This window comes from Pocillopora damicornis, chromosome 3 (assembly GCF_964200805.1).
Source record: "Pocillopora damicornis chromosome 3, jaPocDami1.2, whole genome shotgun sequence".
Lineage (NCBI taxonomy): Eukaryota > Metazoa > Cnidaria > Anthozoa > Scleractinia > Pocilloporidae > Pocillopora > Pocillopora damicornis.
In genome coordinates, this window is record NC_142672.1 from 29271540 (window position 1) to 29293388 (window position 21849).

Consider the following 21849-nt stretch of genomic DNA (forward strand, 5'->3'; position numbering starts at 1 on the left):
TCTGGAGAACTCGAGACATATGAAGGAAATTTCTTTGGATGAAAATCGATGCAACGAAAAGAAGACCATTTACCCAAAACGAAAAAAAAATACTTATGCCCTCAAATTAGGTAGAGCAAATTGAATTCTGCACTTGTTTCTTTGCGGCTTCCTTTCGTGACACAACAAAAATTATTCCGCTTTGGTAGGACGGCTAAGTGTAGGGTTGGTACCTGAAGTACGAAGATCACTGCATATTGGAGTGAAAATAAGAATAAGTGCGTCATGCATGCATCTTTTTCCCCTTTTTGATTTTAACCTCACCACCTCACACCCTGCCCAAGGAACTTTATCATTATCCTTCATGCATCTTAAACTAGCAGCTTCAAAGAACGCTGAGAGAAACACGAAATCCATGTATTAGCACCACCGACCAGTGCTTACATTAGTTTATATTCAACTCAGCTAGCACAGATGAAAATAATATGATCCATAATATCGATTTAAAAGTCCAACTCATTTATTTAAATATTCAATCCTGTTCGATCTGGATCGCGTGTGTTTCCTACAGAGTGACCTTGTCTATAAATTTCCCTTTCCCCGCCAAGGATTTCAAAAGTGTGATGTCAATTTGTAAATAAAATATTCAAATGATTTCTTCTTCTCTTCGTTTGAAAACTGGGAAAGCGAATATCCTTAGATGAACAAGAAAGGAGAACACTACTGGCTGGCGTCATACTAGCGTCAAGCCGATGTCACACTTTGTTCATTTACTATTGTTCATTTTTGTATGATGAACCGTAGAAAAGCAAAGTTGTAATACCTTGAAATAGCTACAGTATGATTAACTAAGATCTCATGATGCGGCCTCTTCTCCCTGGGGTTTTTTCCCTTCTAACAAAAGAGGGATCCAAAACACTAGCACAATCCCAAAGTTTGTTTAATCACTTAAGTTAACTATTAGTATCCATTCAATGGACAACTGTATAATACGTGTTAAATGAATAAGCTTTAAGAAGATTTGATCGGAGCTGATCCTTGTCAAACTTGAGTTTCTGTTCTATTATCAGACAAAATCATCCCTTAGCTTAATGTTTGACTGAAATAAAAATGTATCATACTTATTGTGTTTGTTGTGAGCGGCAAAGACATCAAAATTTTTCAATGTACGACTGCATGGATCTATCATATTTACAAGGTTAAACCCTTATGCACTGATGTTCATTTGAGTTTAAAAATAAAACAATCATAAAAGAGAGAAGAAACAAAGAAAACAAACCAATCTGGTGAAGGTTTCAGCCGAACTTGAACCTTCACCATTCCCTTAATGAGTTCGGTGATTATCATGGGAATAAATATTAGTTCCTCAGGACTGCGGGATATACTTTTCTTTTCTTAAAGAATTAATAGTTTTTAAACTCGACATAAATACAATTCAATGAGCCTTGAGAGAAACGGGTAAATTCCAACTTGCTGGGAATACTAAAATATTGTTACTTTCATTCCTTTGTAGTTACTGTTGGTCTCTAAGCCATTTGGCCAAATCATGCGATTTGTCATGAGATGCGGCAACCTTATCGTTTAAGTCCTCAACTTGCTGTTTTGTCAGAGGTGTACCAGGTCTGAATTTTACTACCTTCTCCATACTTCCTGATAGGTCTGGCAGAACACTCGTGCTCTTTGCACGGGACCTTTTTATGCTATCTGTCGCTATTGCCTTCCAATCACCTACTAAATGTTTATTCGTCGCTGCATCTCCTTGGGTTATCTTCGGCAATTTGCTTTCGTGAAAATTTCTACCATTACTGGGGCAAAATTCTTGACACCTTTGATTGTCCCTGATTAGGGAGCCATCTCTTTCTTGAAGGGAATATACGATTTCTAACTGCGACCTGAAATGGCTTCCGCCGGCTTCTCGAGCACAAAATATTTGTGTATCGTCGCATCTCGATCGCAGAAGATCGGTCGAGGGTGACTGAAGTTCGTGGCTAAGAACTCGATACGCGTTTTGTTTGTTTATACGACTATTGCTACTTTGTTTCCTGGGCATTGAATCCTTTCCGCTCATCGTCCTTGAAATTGAACTGATGAAGACAAAGACGATTTTAATTACAAGGAATTTTTTCCCAAAGAACGTTTTGCACTTCAAAGGATTAACCTCAGCAATCTGACGCCAGCTTGACACTAAAACGTCAAAAGTTTTGGAATCTTATTTTCTTAAACTTAATCTTCTGCTAAATTTGATGGAACTGATCTTATACTATCTACTTTTATACCTCAAAAAACGATTGCTGCAAGAGTATATTTCCATTTGTGTAATTTATGATTTCAGTGTTAGGATAATATGGAGGGATCTTCAAATCATAATTTGTTTCATGAGGGGTGGAAAACATAAGCTGTTGTCTTAATTTGTGACAACTTTTTTTACCCTAAAAGATCTTCTTAGCATGAATTTCGTAATCCCGAAGATATTTGAAGGGATCAACTTTCAAGTACTGCAAACATGTTATCCTCTACATTCTTTTGTGTCGATTAAAGGAATTGTTGAGAAAGCTCATACAAATCAATTTAATTACCTTATTCATATTCAAGTTCAATTTGGGGCAGAGAATTTTTCGATTGAAGTTCGCGTCTCAGATTTTTGTGTCAATTTTGCAGCATAATACAGCTTTGGCTTTATCCCATATGTCAGTTCGGCCTCTATAGTTATTAATCTGAAGAACGATAATGCCAGTATTCTGAGCATACTTACTTTAACTTTGGAAGCACACGTCCAAATTGGAAAGAATTGGAATCGCGCTGAAACAACTTTTAATCTGCTGTTCAAAGGTACCGACTTAAAGCTTGCAGTGTGGGTGCACCCGGCCTATTAAGGCAGTACCTTACTAGTTGATCCTCGAATGTCACTTTGGCATCAATTGAGTGCCTCGATTTGACAGAAAATCAGCTTTACTTAAGCGATTATGAATATTTAAAATCTTAAACTCTTCAAGGGCCGTTAATTACGATAGAGTTGCTATATAATTTTTATTTTCCTTTTATAATTTTGCATAACCTACAACCTGCCCTCGCGGAAAACCATCGCCCTGAGGCTTGCAATTGATTTTGTCTAAGATTATAAGTAAACCTATGCTTTTTGGTGAATACTGATTCGATAAAGAAGGCGGTCATTCATATTTTATCAAACACATTCCGAAACACTCCAAGATTAGTCTCACAAAAATTTTCTTTTTCAGTTAATTTTAATTTGTTGTTGCAAGCGCTTTTTGCGCCTTAATTTATTGAATTCTTGATGAATTTGCTGGCCCATTGTCGATGTAATTTCTTTTTCATCAAATTTATTTTTACATCAAAGAAAGTGCTTTGAATTAAACAGCCTTTAATTCAGAGAGAATAAAATAAAACTGACACACTCAGCCGGTAACATAGCTTTACTGTAAAATAAGATCTGTAAATAGTTTCTATAACTAATGACAAAAAGTCAAATCTTCCGACATGTATGTCAGTGTGTCGCCAGTTAAACATTGCTAATGAAAAAGAAATCAATTTTTGAACGTCTTCGGGTTTATTCCCGCCAAGAAAACCGCAAACTCAAGGATGGCTTTCCCAGCAAGTTCCACGCTTGATGTAATCGCTCGCCATTACCGGTGGGAAGCTATCATCATATCTATAAAACACCATTCAACAGGCTCACCATACAATGATCAGGACGTGACGCATCGGAAGGAACAACATACCTCTCAATTGCACTTTCGATCAATCAAACTCATTATCAAGTGATCAATTTTGTCTTTACTTTCCCATATCGCCAGCATCTGTGGTACGGTTTCAGAATATATAGTTCTCGCTTTGAAATATCAATAGGGCAATTTCCACTGACCTCTATGGTCGATTATGAAAACACTTTCACCTGAAGTATCACTAAGAATTGCTAGAGAGTTTCTTGATAAGTGTTTGTTTGCCCTTCTAAGACGATTTCAACCAGGAAGTAACATAGCTCAGTTAAATAAAAGTTTTTGAATTCTTTCATGACGACAAAAATGAGCATTTTCATCGGTCAGAAAAGCAGTGAATCACTACTAGATCTTACATGGGATTAAAAACATGCCTCCTTAAAGTTCTGATACTATTAGTGTTCGGTGAGAAATCTACAGAATGAAACATCAACGGTTTATTTACTCTTTAAGCGTTTCAAAAAAAAAAACTCGAGAGAGATGTGTTGATATGCGTTCATGTACTCTTTATTAATTTAAAACTGATTGAAAAAGATCAGCAGCTAAATACATAACTTAGAAACTAGATTTGTAAACACGCTGAAATAAATACGATGGCAAATATACTTTTAAGTAATCTATAAAAATGTTTTAAATCAGTTCTTGTCCTACTGTCTCAGGCATTGTAATTAGTATCAGGTACAAGAATCGCCACTTTGTTGATACAGTTTTAGTCGCTCCCTTTTTCGCATTTCAAGTTTGTATACAATGGTATCACTCAGGCAGCTGTGTTGAATTTTTGGTTGACATGAAAGGTGATGGTTGGATTGCCTTTTCCGTAGTGTTGGCTTTGACCGGGTTCTTTCCAATTGCTCTTTGATATCGTCAGCAAAATCAACTCTTCGGGTGTTTTGAATGCTTTTTATATCCTCAAATTTGCGCCCTTCTTGAGCTACGTGACTGAAATTGGTGACTGCGCCAGCAAACACTGTTGGGCAGGATACGTCAGAGAGCGAGCCAGAAAGCTGTCTTTTCACAAAAGCTGAGTAAGGGCCAGGTTTCAACTCCGTTTCTTCCACAGTTCGATTTCCAGAAAGAGGAATGAGTCCTGAGTCAACCGACAAACTTCTCGTCAACCATCTTTGTTTCTGCTTATCAAGATAGCTATGGATCATTCTCGAGCCTCTGAGCCTTTCTGCTAAGATCTCATTCCTGTTTCCACGTTTTCCTTCACCTGAGCCACCTGCTGGCTTTTGGTTAATCGGAGGAAGAAAGCTGGATTTAAGAATCTTCCTTGTGAGGCTGTTGAATGCGTTGACATCTTCAAGGGAAAGGTTTTCAAGAGCGTATTCGAGTTGTTCGTTGCTACGTTTCTTTTGTTGTTTCAAAGCGCTTCGCTCGATGTCTTGAAGTCTTTTTTGCAGTCTCCGTTCCTCAAAACCGTTTTTCTTTGTAGTTTCATCGGCGATTTCGCTCGTTAATGATCGTTTCTTTTCCAAAAAGCTCATTTCTACCCTTACAGATCGATATTTCACAGGACGTGAAGAATGCTGTCCATGGTCACGAAGATTCGTGATACTCAAACGCTCTGCTGATCTGCAAAATTGATACACGCCAGTGACCCGAATCATAAATATGTCCTACGCATAGAGAGATGATGCAGTGTAGAACTGATGAACTTTTACACTGCGTAACTTGCGAAATTTAATTTTTCTTGTTTCAGAATTTTTCCTTTATTTCGGTTTGGAAACCCTGGGTGCAGACTGGTAGTGCAACCATTTGTCAAATGTCATGGACTATGGACTGAACACTAGGATATTTCAATATCAACAAAGAACGTCAACAAAGAGCGTGAGATTACTCAAGTTCCAAGCTTGTGTCGACACTCTCTTTCTTGTACTGAAACTCATTATTGAATAAATAAAATATCTTCATTTTTTTCTTTCGAAGGAATCACAATACAGTTGTTCGATAGCATTCTTGTTTTTCGACACGTATAGGGTGGTCACTCTACCGGAACCATAGCCAAATTGCGCCTAAAGCGACCATGCGCAAGGAGGAATAAACACAAAAGCAAATGAACCTTATCACGAGCAAACTTTGGAATCAATCTGTTGTTACACCTTTTCTGAATACGTTGTTGCAAGGGCATAATTCAGTAATACTCACTTTATTTCTTATAATTCTTCAGTTAAAACCATGTAAGAGAATAAGAATATTTCTACTAAATCAACACAAACAAATATATTGGTCATACGTTTCCGCCTTCAGTAGACTGAACAAGGACAATCTCTCGTAATTAAATTGGCTTTTGCACAGAGATCAAGGTTCGATTGACCAATCTTTTTGCTCAGAAAAGGGAAATTTCAACACTCCCTAATATATGGGAATGATTGTTATTCGGATATTTTAGAGAACGGGAACTGACGTCCTGTACCACCATTACTCTCGGACTTTATTGAGGCAAGTGATTTGATAGTGAAAAGTATTGAATTGAGTGAAGTTCAATATCGACGTTGAAGTAAAGTCACGAGTAAATATTATTGAATGCTTTTTTTAAATATTATTGTCCTGAACAATAGCCTAGTTGTCTCTGTGGTCGATAAGCGTGGGAAATATATGCAGCTATGCAGCTAAAGAATTGCGATTGGTAATTATAACTAAAGTTCAAGAACTTTTTGGCATCTTTAAATTCCATTTAAGGTTGCTAATGAATACGCACAACACAATCGCGTCGAAATGTCATATTGTCTAATTTTGATCATAATGTCCCATTAATTTAAGCGGCCAACGACCTTTCCTTTCATGCGGTTTTAATTCTAATATTCCACTGTCACTTGCGTCCAAAAACAACCATATTTGTTCCAATATGTGAAAATTGACCAAGGGTAAAGAAGCACTCCTGGAAATGGAACTCGTTTCCATTGTTTGATGCAATCTTGTGATCGGCTTTCAAGAATCTGTTTTCTTTAGCCATTATTTTTGGCCAGGGGAAACATTTGTCAATAGTAGACCTTGGACTATGGGAACTAACAAAGCAACAAAAAGAGTTTATCAACGGCGATTACAGAGCCACCTTATTTCCGGGAGACGACAGGTGTAGAAGTATTGAACATTCAGAAAAGTTAACGCAGTGTCTAGCCAAACAAAGGACTCTTAGACCTTTGTCAAAAACATTCTCCTATAAGAGTCAGGTGGTCAATCTTTATCTGCTGCATATTATCACAAGGATCTACTCTGTCAGAATCCTACAAGGAACTTTAATTAAGAAAGCCGGATAGAAGAAACATGGATGAGACAAAACTGTTTCAGCCTAGAACTAGACGGCGTATTTCTTCGCTTCCAGAGACGTCTTTAACGGAAATTATTACTTCCGTTGAAAGGATAAGGCACACTTCTTCTGTTGCAGAACTGCCAAGAAACTTTCGAACTGGTAAAAGACATTCTCTTGATTCGCCTTACAGCTCCTCCAGGCATTACTTAATAGAAGAGTCTGAATTTCCCTTTAACGACGGCTTTAAATTTCACCCTAAGCCTCGAGAGGAAGAAAAGGCCACAGCTGAAGAAACAAACAGTGATTTGAGAACAAGGCTGGCTCGTTTTCCTGCGCTACCAACATCCCCTGTAACATGTAATATTTCTCCATTTGAGAAAGCTGCAAGTCTCAACAGGATACACTCAGGGAAAGATTACGAGAGAAGGGAAACTGGACTAACTTCAAGCATGGAAAAGCCGTGGGTTAAAGAAGAAGTTACTGACGCATCATCTTCTCTTACGGGTACGAAATCCTCACTTCCACGAATCAAACGAGCAGTGAACGATTCCAGAAGGCTCTCCCTTCCGATCTCAAAAGAAAATACAACAGAACTTCACACGACCGCCTTTCTATCAAGAGTAAACTTGGTGGAAGGTCGTGAATCGCAAACAGAAGTGGCTCATCCTTTGCCTTCGTTGGTGTGTGCAGGCTTCATTAACCCACCAAGTAAGCAGTCGGACAAACTCACTTTTGATGAAACAGACAATCCAGCAAAGTTATCTCCCAGAGACAAGGGGTCTTTTGATTGCAGTCGCGCGAATCGTATAAGCCTTCCTGCAGATGGCAAATCAGATGAAAGCGTTGAAGAAACCGATAAAGCACAAGCGCTGAGAACACATGTGGAGGATGCAGCAGTTGATTTCAACGAAGTCGAGACCAAGGCTGTTATGTTAGTTGAATGGCTCTGGGATCAATCGAACGTCAACTCGTGAAAGGCTAAGAACCTTCCTATGCCATTTTCTGCCTCTTTATTTGATATTTTAGACTGTGAGTGTTAACAGGTGACATTTAGTTTTCACTGAATACCAGATACGTAGAAAGGAGAATAAATTGCATGCGACAAGAACGGAACGCATTACCGAGACGAAATGAGTATCTAATTTTATGAAAGTAAAAGAAATGGTTTGAAAGTTTTGGGTAAGCCCATTCCTCGTTGTATATGGTCATTAAAGCAGAAGATCGCTTTAAAATAAGCGTTGGTTTTCCTTCGTCTCTTAAAAAACACTACCGGCTTTTTAAAATTGTATCCTTTTGGTATATAGTGGTATCAGGCAAACTGAAGAGGCAAGGAGGCTTTCTGTCTCAAAGAGATGCGATTTTAACTTTCAAAGTCCAACGGATGTTCTTTAAATTTCAATATTTCAGTTTTAAATCTCAGCGAGACAGTGATCAGGCACTTTGAAGGAGGTCATTTTCTGTCCTTAAAAACTCCACAGGTGTGAAGTTATAGAATTGCTTCGCGTTTGTTATTGTTATTAGGTAGATCCATGTAACCTCAAGGTTTATTTCGTGTAAAGGAATAACAGCCGCAGTGAAAATAAATCAAACAGTTTAAGGTGAAGAATAAACTTGAATAATGGCAACAAGAAGAAACTGCGATGAACTCAATTAACTAACTCATTCAGTAGATTCAGACTACCAACCACGCATAATTATGACTATTATGACTAACATAACTTAGTTCAAAACAGCCATCGAAGAAATAAATGATGCGTTTTGTTTTGTTTTGTTTTGTTTCTACATATCGATCTGTGTATGGCATGCACCATAACACCCGAAAAATCGGAAACTCCATAGTAGTTATAAATTTCAAACGACGAGAACGCCGGTAAATTTTAAGCGAGACATCCTAACATAATTTGACAACAACATGATTATTAATATTGACGGTCAGGAAGAAACAATTACTTGACCGCAAACTTAGGACATTTCCATTACTCTTGCTCCTAGGTATGTAGGTATATCACAAACCGGCTCGTGAATTGTCGATGACTCAACAAAGAGTTTTACCCATTTTGATTTTGATTTTTGCACCGTAATGACTGCGTTAAATTTATCAGGGTATTAGATAACTCAGCAAGTGCACATGTGTGTAGCTAACATCATTAGCATTATAAAACCCGAGTAATCGGAAACTCCACAGTAATTATACAATTTCAAACAACGAGAACGCCGGTAAACTTTAAGCGAGGCATCCTAAAATAATGATTAGTGACCTTGACGGTCATGAAGAAACAATTAGTTAACCGCAAACTTAGGACTTTTTCACTATTCTTACCCCTAGGTATATAGGTATCTCACAATCCGTCGGTGACTTAACAAATGGCTTGACACACTATAATTGTTTTTCCCTCTTTTGGACCTTAATGACTGCGTTAAATTTAGCACGGTATCAAATAACTTAGCGACTGCACATGTCTTTAGCTAACATCATTTTGACGGATAAAAAGTGAACGAATAATTTTGTTATTCTTACGTCAATACTGAAATCTAACTTCATAACCTCAATTACCAAACCGCAAGAAGTTTCTTTCAATGAGATAATCATTTTTGTGCTTTATTCACTCTCTCCTGCAGATCATGGATTATAGCTATTGAATCATCACATTAGTATAACTATATCACAAAAACCAAAAAATATTTACCTTGGTTCTTACCAAGATTCAGCCAATATCAAGTGACTGCTTTATCGATAGTACAGCCGGCTTCCTTCTCTCTCAATCACTCTCTGACAAGTTTTGTCGTCAAAAAAGGTTTAAGGCTAGGTCAGTGAGATGACAATTCAATTGCAGCTTCTAGCTTTTCCTGTTACTCCAAAACATCGTTTATAAATTATGATAACCGATTTCAGCTTTAAAAAATTGATAAGTATAATGATAATCCTAACCATCAGTGAATTCACATATAGCTGTTACAGATAAGAAATAAGTTTATTAAAATTGAGTTGTCCAAAAAAATTGCTGTTTCATCACAATTATTTTTCTTTCATTCTAATCCAAAAGTTGACAGGAAAAAATAAGACGTGCAATTTTCATTATGTTTTATTGAATTACTTGCGATTGGTTTACTATATAAGCACAAAACCTGTTGTTTTCAAAGGTTCAGTGATTCGTTTTGATTTATGAATAACTGCATTGTTCCTTTTCTTCGCTGTCTTTGTTTAACCCACGCCTAAGCCAAGAAGCTAAGTTACATAGTTTGTCAAAGCATGCAACTATGTGGGCTAAAGGCTGTTTCATCGAAAAAAACGAATATTTAACCACCTTTTGAAATACAAAAATCAGTTTCCAGCACAATAAAGAAATAAATAGCAGCGGAAACAAAAACAGAGGCTGTAAGGCGGTTAAGATTATGCGCGACGATCTTACGTAACGTGATAACGACAAGTATACCATAAAAAATTCACCACAGGGAATCATTTTAAATTCCCCTTGTTATTGCTTTGTAATATTACAACAGAGATCTGAAGATTAAGTGTGCTGAATTAGTGTTTCATAATTAAGTTTCGAACTTCCCTTTGTTATAAACTTCGAACTGCAGTCAGCTCAAAGTTCCTAGATACTATTGGAAGGTGCATGAAAACGCATGGAAATGCGCTCTCTAGATGTAACATAATTATAATGCTAGCTTTTCACCCTAACAGAGGTCCCAAATGAGAAAAATTTCCTTCCATGACCTTTACTAAATACTCGCCTAAGCCTCATAATGGACGGGTGTGGCCAAAGATAACGATATGAACTTAAAAGGTTAACTCCGGCATAAAGAATTTCTTGATTATTACATTGCTAGGGCAAATCAACTGAAAGAGAGAATAACTGGTTTCATTTGCCTTACATAGACTCCAGTTTGAAACATTGATGAGTTCAAATCGTTTATCTACCGGAATTGTCTAAACAGGCTCTTACCACTAAAACATAATAGTTGTCAAGTAAAAACTGCAACCTAAGTATTTAGCTAGAGATGCACAAGCCTTTTATTCTCATGAGCAGAATAAGTCATATGCTTTTGGAAAAGGTAAGGTGGCGGTGGGAAAAATCAGAAAGCACCCCGAAACAGGGTTTGCAAACAACGTACCGGGAGTTTTACAGCAAGAGCGACAAACAAAACAGGAATGCAGACAAATTAGGAGCGAAAAAAATCTCATAAGAAATCATCTCATGCTCTGGTAGAGGAGACAAATACATAATTTTTCTGAATCCCAAGTATTAATAGCCCCTCCTGGGTGGTACTTTCGTGCAACAAGAAAAGGACAAAAATCAAACGATTCCATCAAATGCCAGTGGAAGGATAACGGAGGTATCTGTAATTCGTGGAACCCATATATAAGCTAGAAGGCGAATTTGAAAACCTTCCAGTTTAGCAATCTTGAGAGGACCGCGCCTTAATTTCCGATGCATCATTGAAATCAGCAAGACTAAGAACAATAAATGTCCAAGTTTCAATCATCTTAACTTAAGTTCAACCGCGAAGATCACAATTGTAAAAAGTTACTTAATCAAAGCAAGCATGTGATGCAGATAGTTTATTTATCAAATGGAGTTAGCTAAGCGCAAGGAAGACACACAAAACAGAAGCAAACAAAATGAAAACCTGAAATGATCGTATTCTCTTGCGTGTTTTGATAGAAGAGACAATAACCTAATTTTCGCTCAAGAACCTCTCCTGATGTTGTGTCCAGTAGCGTCCGGAAAACATTTATTGAAAATGGGGAGAAAAGATTTAATTATTACAAAGGAAAGAGCCACACTGTTGTAAAAAAGTTTTTGCGCTAAGCTTCTCTGAATGATTATCCAACAAAATTAATTGTGAATCAATGGACAAAGTAAGTTTTTCTCGTTCCCTGGAATATATGCAGCTGACCCGATCATTTGTGTAACACTAAACTAATTGCCGTCGAATCCTATATTTTCCTCACTATTGAGAAAAAAGTTTGACTATTTCGACGATTTAGGCATCTAAAGGTACAGTAATGCAACCAAGTGTAGTTGTATTCCTATGATTACAAATTTGTTTTACCTGAAGGCGTTTCTGGATAGAAGATAGAAGACCATTTTTATGTCAGTTATACCGGGATCCCACTACAATTCCCCCCCCCCCTCCCTGGCCAGGCCTGCTTATCAAAAGATTTTAAGACTGAAATTAATTTCTGTTAATTAAAATTAATAGGCAACGATAGACTCTAATATGATTCACTGTGATATTTCAAACCGCGTCTCATTCATAGGTCATTCGTTATATACCTATCCGGTTTAGTGACGCAACGCAACGCAGCGAAACGACAAAAACCTGGTGCCATGGTTGAAATTAAGTGATTACGAGTGCGCTCACAGATAAGCACCCCAGTTTTCCAGTACTAATATGAACAAAAAAAAATCAGTATGTTATGCATAAGCAGAAAAAGAGGCTTACCTTGAGGAAAATCGCTCAAAGCACCCACAGCTCTCTTCAACGAATTCTGCAAATCGAACTTTATGGTCTTTTGTGCTATTTTAGAAAAGGACAAAAAAAAAAAAAAAAATGAAATGACTGGCAGGGAAGGTTCTTGTCTCTTAAGTTAATTAGATGATTCAACTGTCGATTGACAAGTCAATCAAAGGTCCTTTATGCTTAAGTTGTAGAATTAGGTCTCTTCAATGTCACGAAAAAATTCGCAAACGATGTCTGACCATATTCATGAGCATATGTCGTTGATGAATATTTAGAAAATTAGTGGTACCTCGGGGTATGAACTATTCCCAGGGTAAACGTCCTAAGCGACTATGCGTAAACTCAAATCAAGTCATGTATAGTCTCAGATGCGTGCAGTCGTATGAAATTAACAATTTCCTCCCCAGTCATTAGTCATTCCGTACGTGACAGCATGAATGCCACCTTTTTGACGAGAGAGGAATGGTTTGCATATGATGAAGAGAAATTACTGCAGCGTCTAGCCAAGCGATGAGCTTTGGACCTATTCTATAATATTGTTCCTCAAGTACTTGCCAGTAGTTAACTGCAGCAAATTGTTATTATAATTCATAGTCATTCTATCGTCTAGCCACAAAGAATTTCACTTAAAACTGAACGTCAATGATACATGATCCATGGGCAGCTTAAGGCAAAGCTCGTTTGGTGCAGAACTGCACAGAAACTTTTCAACTGGCCAAAGACAATCTATACATTCATCTTACAGCTCTTCCAGACAGGAAATAACAGACGACTTCAAATTTCTACTTAAATACAGCTCTGACTTTCACGCTAAGCTGCGAGGAGAAGATGTTTCTCGAAAAGAGACAAACAGCGAGGTGGCAACGAGGATAATTCATTTTCCTGTCATAACAAAATCTTTAGAAACAAGTGATCCACCACCTGTCAAGGAAACTAAATGTCTCAAAAGGATGCATTCGTGGAATGACCACTAGGGATGGGAAATTAGAGGAACCTCGAACATAGAAAGGCCTTGGGTAAGAGGGGAAAGAAATATTGCATCAGTTTCTGCACAGGAAACAAAACCCTCATTTACACAAATCAGACGACCAATGAAGGCGGATTGCGGAGGGTTCTCCCTTCCATCCCCACCAGAAAGTGCAATAAAACTTTACTCGACCTCCTTCCTATCAAGTGAAAAATTTACAAAACGTCATGATTTGTATACAGGAGCGGGGCATTCATTCCCTTCGCTTGTCTATTCAAGCTCCATGGGTGAGTCAGATGAGCTCATCTATCACGAAGCAGGTTATCCAGCGGTAAAGCTACCTGTAAGAGGTAAGGGAACTTTCGACTGCGCGCATGCGAAACAGACAAGCTTTCCTGTAAAAGCCAAGTCAGAGAGAAATGTTGAAGAAAGTGACAATACTTCAGCTTTGAAGACGCATGTCGAGACTGCAGAAACTGATTTTAATGAAGTGGAGACAAAGGCTGTTAGGTTACTTGAATGGCTCTTGGATCAATCGGAGATCAAATCATGAAATTTGAAGAACATTCCATTTTCATTTCCAACCTCTCTACGACCATAGGGCATATCGTATTGGGAATTTTTATATCATTATTACTTGAAAGAAGTGATAAACATTCATCCAGTTTTCAGTTAAAGTATAATAATATACTTTCACTATTGACGCTGTTTGAATTATTAAACTGATTAGCATTGGTCATGATATCATAAAATGCTTAAAGAAGAACAAATTAAGGGCTTGGGCAACCCATTCCTTTTAATGTAAATAGTTTCTGTTGAGGAAGATTGATTCAACTTAAAACTGCCATTTAAAAAGTGCCTCGTTCCTCTTTGCACTAGATAAAACAGATTAAGTGAAGGAGGACAAAGGGAGTCTGTTTGAGAAGGAAGCCTGAACGTTTAGTCCAAAGCGGAGAGGTTTAATTCTGTCCGTGGGATTCAGTCTCTAAGTACAAGCAAGAGAATATAATCTCTTGGCACAAGTAGATAATGTCTCAAGTGCTTGCTGTAGGTAATTCATTATGTGTACTTATTTTTTCCCTAGTGTAAAAATGAAGTCTACAGATGAGGAGTTGTATATAACTTTAACGACCACCATTGACATTAAGCCGAGCTTTTGAATAAATACGTGCGTGTGTTCTAGATGCTTATTCTATCTGAAGGAGTGACATTATCTCGAAATAATAGTCCTTACAGAAAAAAAATTAAAATTTTGATTCATTTTTTGCTGATAGTCATCAGTCCAAAGACTCTATAGATGGTCAAAGCTTCTAGAAATTTCACGGACGATGGTTCAAGTAAATTCCGAAACGTGCTTTATGACCCTTCGATAATTTAATCTAATTGATATGAGTTTATCACTAATGTAAACAAAAGCTCTTATCGCGCGCTCGAATGACAGGGATGGGAGGAGATGACAAACGAGTGAGTGAGATTAATCATTGAAAAGAGATCTGATTGTAATGAACATAACCATTGTAGTTATTTGTTTAGAGGCATACATTGTCGCTCATTCGTGGAATCGTGGTATGGTTTTTTTTTTCTTTTTGCATTGCGACTTGTATTAAGCCACCTAATACGAACCCAGAAACTCTTACAAATTTAGTAACCCTTACTAATAACGGCGAACTCATTTCTTTCTATTTTTTGTCTGTTTTTTGGTTGTTGTTGTTTTTTTTTTAGCATGTTTTCTTGCTCCTTAGGCATGTACCACAAAAACCGGTGACTTGTTAGCAAAAGCTATAGATCGGTTCTAATGTTTTTTTTCGCCACTTGACGAGAGGAGAATTTGGTGGAGGCCTAAGTACAACAGTGATTAAGAAGGAACGTATCATGGAATTCCTTTAACCCAGCTAATGGCCAATGGATAAAAGTTAGCCACGCTAACTTCAACTTATTGATTTCCTATCGATAGTTGACCGGTTTACTTGCTTTACGTCGAAACGTAACAGTTTCTTGGATAAAAGAATAAACAGGTTGAGTTTCCAAAGAAACTGTGGTGCTGCGTCGGTGGAAGAGTATAGCAGGTAATTTAGTGTGAACAACTGAGTTGATAACGTAAATTGGTCACCGTAAGGAGTAAAAAAAAACTGACGTTTCGAGCATTAGCCCTTCGTCAGAGCGATTGACTTGTTTTTTTCGCCTCCTGATGAGAGGAGAATTTGGTGAAGGCCTAAGTACGGCAGTGATTAAGAAGAAACGTATCATGGGATTCCTTTAACCCAGCTAATGGCCAACCAATAAAAGTCAGAATCGCTCTGACGAAGGGCTAACGCTCGAAACGTCAGCTTTTTTACTCTTTACGGTGGCCAATTTACGTTTTAAACTCAGTTTTGAACACTAAATTACCTGCTAGTTTCTTGGATATTCATAAAACATCCGTTGCCTATTTTCTATATCCTTTGAACTTATTTGCTCTATGTACTAGAATGAAAATCAGTGCTGTTTTTAAGCCTTCGGATGGGAAAGATAATGGAAAACTGTCTAAGAACATTTTGGCGCACGGCGGATCTTGCTATACGTGCAACCTCATTCCTTATTGTTAATGAGTAGCTTGAGGCACCACTTTGCCCTCGGAAGGAGAAGAAGGTATTTGAACAGTTTGTATAAAATTTCGATTGAAACCCATCCAATGGCAATTTGTTTTACTTTATATATATATTTTTGTTTTCTTTAATTATATATAACTTGTTAATTACCACCGATAGATTGATTATGTGGGCATAGAAAGATAGATGTGGTCAGTCATTCGACTTGATTTTTCTTTGTTTATGCTAAATTGGAAAACGTGCTGTAGTAATAAGCCAAGTAAGCTAGAAGCTATTCTATTTCATTTACGAATGGTAAATTTAATACGTCAATCAATTTCAAAGTTGACAACATCAAAAGCAACAACAAAAACAAAGGCTTTTAAAAACCTCGAGGGTTAACATCAAGCGTAAAGATCTAATGAAAAGTCATTCAAACACTACTGTGATGTCACCTCATTAGGGAATCATCCAAATTTGTGTGGTTAATTTGTTCCAATGCACCTTAGATTTAAAGATAAAGAGTTTTAAATAAGAGTCAAAAATTGCTTGAGTTTGTACCCCCCCCCCCCCTTTGTAAACTGCTGCATGAGTCCCTGCACAGTTTTAGGGGGTGGATGAAAACTTTGGGAATGCACAAATCAATCATCACGTCAGCTTTGCTTAGTGATTGACACCGCAAGCTGGGGAAAAAAACCTTTTGCATGAAATTTCCTACGTAGATGGCTAGCACTCACAACAGACTGAGATAGCTAATAATAGCTGATACCAAAAAGGACCACTTGATTTGCATCAGAAAGCACAAATTTCCTGAGAAAGAGTCATGACCAGCTAGCGTTGTAGTGTGCATTTTAGACTGAGTGTTTACGCAGAGAAGATAGGGGTGTGGTGGGACCACTGATGTTTCATTTTTATATATGACTTAAACTTTTCTTTGATAAACGCCCAATGTTAATAGAAGAGGGGCATACGCAACTATCATTCGTTTAATTCACGCATAAGCCTCGAAACGAAATTGAAACATTTATTTTAGCGGTCAAACATGTCAGTTAGACACGCGAGACAAACGAGTGGTAACAGGATGATGTGCTAGCTAATCAGTTTCCAGTGTGGAATAAAAAAAAACACTTAAAACAACTGCTACAAAAACAACAACAATACCCGCATTCAAATTTGTTTAAATATCCAGTTCAGTTCAACCGTGAAGATTGCAAGTAATATCATGAAAAACACGCACGCAATGATAAACTCGCCGGGGGAATCGTCAATAATTTTACTCTTTCTTAACTTGCTGCATTCTGACTTAGATCCGAAGATAAACAGTGGTAAAATTTCCGCACAGCCCCATACTTCATTATGCATTCAGTTCTTGAATAGAGAAAACAATGACTAAAACAATACATTGCCATTGGGAAAACAGATTTGTTTTACAATAGTATGGGGCTGTGCGGAAATTTTTACCTAAACAGTTCCAAAATAGCGTTTCAGAATTCTATAAGGCCTTACCCTTCAGTTCTAATCTGCTTCAAATAGTCTGTTCAAATGCCCGCCTTGAAATGTGTAATTTAAATGCCATATAATTATAAAGCCAACTGTTTGGAAATGAAGGTTAGAATAAGCCTCCATTGCCCCTTGTTAATCTTGCAAAATCACAGAGAAGAAGTGGAACATTGTTAAGGTTTAAAGATGTGAAGGTGAGGGTATTGAGAATAAAATTTCTGTTCGATTTTAGAAAATAAAAATCTCAGTCGTGTTAAAGAGATTTTTTCATCGCGGTCAATTTCTAAGCGTTGTATGATGCTATGATTAAACGAATAAAAAAGGACAAGGTGACTGTTACTTCTGGCATGATCTTCCCAGCCAATGCAACTTACGAGTTCATCTTATTCCATCGTCCAAAAGTAAGACACTGCCCACTTGACTAAGGCGCCATTTTATGGTTTCGGGTATCGAGAACGTTTACATGAAATCTGACATCTTCTAACCCTGGCTCGGCCAGGTTACATATTCGACAAAATAGCGGGCGGCAAGAAAAGAGTAGCTTTAAAAATCCTGGACATAGCATGCGCACGCATTTTCCGTTCGAGTTTTCTCGTCTCAGGTGAGCGAGACAAGTTGTTTACATGAGAGAAAGTTGTCCCACCTGCCAGGGTTACTGTACCTACCGAGGTGAGACAACTCGCCCCCTGCCCCTCCTTCCGTTCCCCCCTTCCCTCATTCTGAGACGAGTGCACAACTTCATGTAAACGGTCGGCTGAATTTTGTAAATATAGAAGTGAAAAGTTAGCTCGCCCGGGTAACTGGGGGGGAGGGTTGTCACGGATAGCCGAGACCATATAAATCGGGCCTCAACTTCCCATCTAACCAAACTTCCCTAACCAGCCATAGCCGGCTAATTGAACAAACGCTGCTCACTGTTGATTAAAGCTAACTGAGCAAGGTGATCTATAGATGTTTACAAACTTGAAACAAGACTTTGACCAATATCTTAACTCGTTGTCTCTGAGTGGTAAAACAAGGCTTATCCATATTTGTTGAAATTGTGACAGCCGACACGCATAATAACGAGTCATTAATTCTACCTGAATTTTCGCAAGAAGGCATGGAAATGATTCCAAATACATTGTGAAAACTTCATATATGTAACACCGCTTAGGCGCCAAATTTCTTTGCGAATTCTAAGCTGGATGTTGTAGAGAGTCGAAGCTCGATAACATATTTAGTTGACACAACATGTTGTAGAGAGTCGAAGCTCGATAACACATTTAGTTGACACAACATCGATATTTGGAAATGCGTATGTCATTGCATACAATAGATAAGTTCGCTTTAAATGAAGCTCAAGGCTAGCACAGAATTGTGAGCTCATCTACTGAAAAAATTAAGCAAACCTTAAAATGAGCCAATATTTCTGCTCATGTTTAACTATATGAAAATGGTGGAAAGCGTAGACTGCAGGTTTTTGGCAATTTCTATAAAATTTCACCGAAGCCATTCATCGTTCGCTTCATGAATTAGACCAAATTTAGCACTGCAGAGTCTACCAGCATGGTTAGTGGATTAGTATGGCCAATTACATAAATGTTTAACGGAGTTCACTACCAAAAGGAAGGTGGATTGATGGGGAAATCTCATTGAAGTAGTATTTACGTCTATCTGTTACATTTTAATGAAATGGCTGTCATGCTTACCATAAAATATGTCTTTTAATTCTTTTATGGAGTGTTACCGAAATTTAGACCAGTCTGGTAGTTGTACTATCACGTGCCAGATGCAAAAAATCAACACTTTTTGTTATCATAAGTACGATGCCGTTGATAAACTAATCACGAAACATCTCAAGTGCTCAGGTCATGTAATAATGCTTCTCGAGTTATACCGTAGCTTGCGATTCATGGTCTCATTTTCCAGATGTAAAGTCAGGATCCTCTGTACCTGTGCTAATCAATCGACAGTTGCGTAAATCAACAGAAGGCGAAACTATCCGCGCGCGAGAGAGCATTGCTGCAAACAGGACTTAGCGATCGTAGAGGGGAGCTAATAAGACCAAGGAATCAAAATTCACAGTCAGACTTGACCAACTTCTTATTTTTCTCAATATTATCATGAGACAAAATAATCCAATTCGAACAAAAGCTCATAGTAACATATGAGGGTAACCCCAATCCTTGATAAAGTTATGTTACATAACATAAGACGTAGCAAATCGTGATTATTATCATCATTGCACCTATCAACCCCTTCAATTACCAATCCAATTGCACCACTGATTTTGACCATCTGTTGTAATCTAGTGAAGTCCTATCTTCGCTGAAAGATCTGCCCTGTCTTGACCGTTGAGTAAAAGGAATGAGGAACTTAACATTCAAAGCCTTAGCGTCCATAGCAATAAAATCCTTATCTATGATTGCATGTGTCGATAATTATTCAGTAATCCATTAAAAGTACTTGCTAACTACGAAGTACATATTGTCAAGTGCTACCAATAAAAATTATTTTTGTTCTTTCCGATAGCTTTTAAATTGTCTTAATGTCTTTTACTTTTATCGTGAACGCGCTATTAAAACCAAAGCTATGTGTGAAATAAAGTGATACCTTTACACTTACGGATCAATGCTACAGTTTCCAGATGCATACAAACAATAAATTCCGTTAACGTAAACAGAAACAATCTGGAAGAGGCTTACCTTAGAAAAATTTCTGAAATTACTGGGAGCTTCGTTTTGCAACGCAAACGCGAAAGTCCTGGTTGTTCGTTTGGGTAACGATTTTAGAAAAAAATGACAATTATGAGCCTGCAGCATATTTACGCTTCCCAAATCAATTAAAGTAATCCAGCTGTGTATGGATAGCTTGATTAAATTCCTTTCCTAAACAAATTTAAAAGTGTCGCTAGCTTTGTCACGGAAGGATTCGAATGTTTGTATTGGACCATACTTGTTAAATCCTATCATCAAAGAGTATATAGAGAAAAAAAATGGTACTTCTAGGTAAGAGTTATCTGTGAAAGAAACGTCCCAAAGGTCTTTGTTTACACTCATATCCAGCACTGCAAGGCCTCATACGCGTGCAGCTCTCTAAAATTAGCAATTTGAACCCTACGGTTGTTTAGTCTTCGCATCAATGACATTGTAGACATAAACCTAATGGTGATAAATTGGTCTAACACTCGTATGTTTATGGTTTAGCACGTGCCCGTCACGTTTAGTTACATAACATCACCTTTCGTCGACATCGATCTGTCTTTCGCCATCCACCCACTCGATAATGTCTGAAATCAATGAAGCTCATAGGATTTATTCATCAAAGAATCAAACAAAATTACATTCTACCTTAAATCACGAGAAAACTTGGAAAGTTTTTTTTTTTTTGGTCAGTGAATACTACAGAGAGTTAATTTATAGTAAGTCAGCTCTTCATTAACTGATGTTAGCCGCTGTCCTAAATTAACTGAAAGAGTTGAATGAGTCGCTTCTCTCTTTGAATAAATGAAATAATCCTTGTGTGTAAATGGTAGGGTAAGGGGCGCAGTAAGAGGCAGAAGAGTGCTAGTACGTGTGTAATAAGTAGTCATTTAGTCTCTAAAGGAAGGGCCTCTGGTAAAAAGAAGGCTCGATAAATAAATTACTTAATATGAATATATAAAATACAATACACTTTCAAGTAAGCAATTGTCCTCGTAGGTAAGCTTGCAGCTTGAAGAACCCAAAACATTTTAAGGCTACGACGGGATTTGAACCTGTGCATCAAAGATGCTAGTTGTACGCTAATACCAATTGAATTACGAATTCATATCAAAATATATACCTCCTCGCTCTCCGTGCGGCTTTATAGATCAGTTGATAGTGGCGATCAACTAATATCTTAGAGGCATCGGTTCTGTTGGAACATTCTCCTCGGAGTGTAATCAGTCAGGCTCGAATAATTCTTTGTTTTTTTTTTCCGTATTTCATTCTTAATCTTTTCCTCTTTTTTTCCATTGCTACATTTGCTTTTACAACAAGAAGGACAACTTGAAAAAGCAGTGTCATAACTACTGTCACGTGCAACCACAAACGATTACGGAGGCACAGGTTCTGTTTGAATATTCTCCTCTGACCTTTACTAATCAGGTTCGAATAATTCCTTGCTCTTTTTCCGTAATTAACTCTTACACTTTTCCTTTTTTTCTTCCATCGCTATATTTGCTTTTACAACAAAAAGGAGAAGTTGAAAAAGCAGTGTCATAGCTACTATCACGTGCAAACCCAAACGATTACGTCAATTAAGCCAACCGATAAGAAAGGGTGACCTTCAGGTTTGGAGACATTAGATGATATAACTCTTCAAGGACACACACGTCAGTACTGAAGTCAAGTAAATGAACTGAGGAGACCGAAC

General features: G+C 37.6%; 1 protein-coding gene and 1 long non-coding RNA gene across 2 annotated transcripts; both read right to left on the bottom strand.

Annotated features, from left to right (window-relative positions):
- Window positions 1–481: 481 nt before the first annotated feature.
- On the bottom strand, window positions 482–2857 carry LOC149049243 (uncharacterized). Its single transcript, XR_016184669.1, has 2 exons — window positions 2732–2857; window positions 482–2063 (listed from the first exon to the last, which is right to left on the bottom strand). It is a non-coding gene; the product is annotated as an uncharacterized LOC149049243 (long non-coding RNA).
- Window positions 2858–4196: 1339 nt separating this feature from the next.
- On the bottom strand, window positions 4197–20276 carry LOC113669888 (uncharacterized). Its single transcript, XM_027185976.2, has 3 exons — window positions 20157–20276; window positions 12418–12492; window positions 4197–5288 (listed from the first exon to the last, which is right to left on the bottom strand). The coding sequence occupies exon 3, from the start codon at window positions 5198–5200 to the stop codon at window positions 4388–4390; it is 813 nt and encodes a 270-aa protein (XP_027041777.2). The 5' UTR covers window positions 5201–5288; window positions 12418–12492; window positions 20157–20276; the 3' UTR covers window positions 4197–4387.
- Between the last annotated feature and the right edge of the window lie 1573 nt (window positions 20277–21849).

Coding starts and splice junctions, on each gene's coding strand:
- LOC113669888 (XM_027185976.2), bottom strand. CDS start 5,200: ATGAGCTTTTTGGAAAAGAAACGATCATTAACGAGCGAAATCGCCGAT.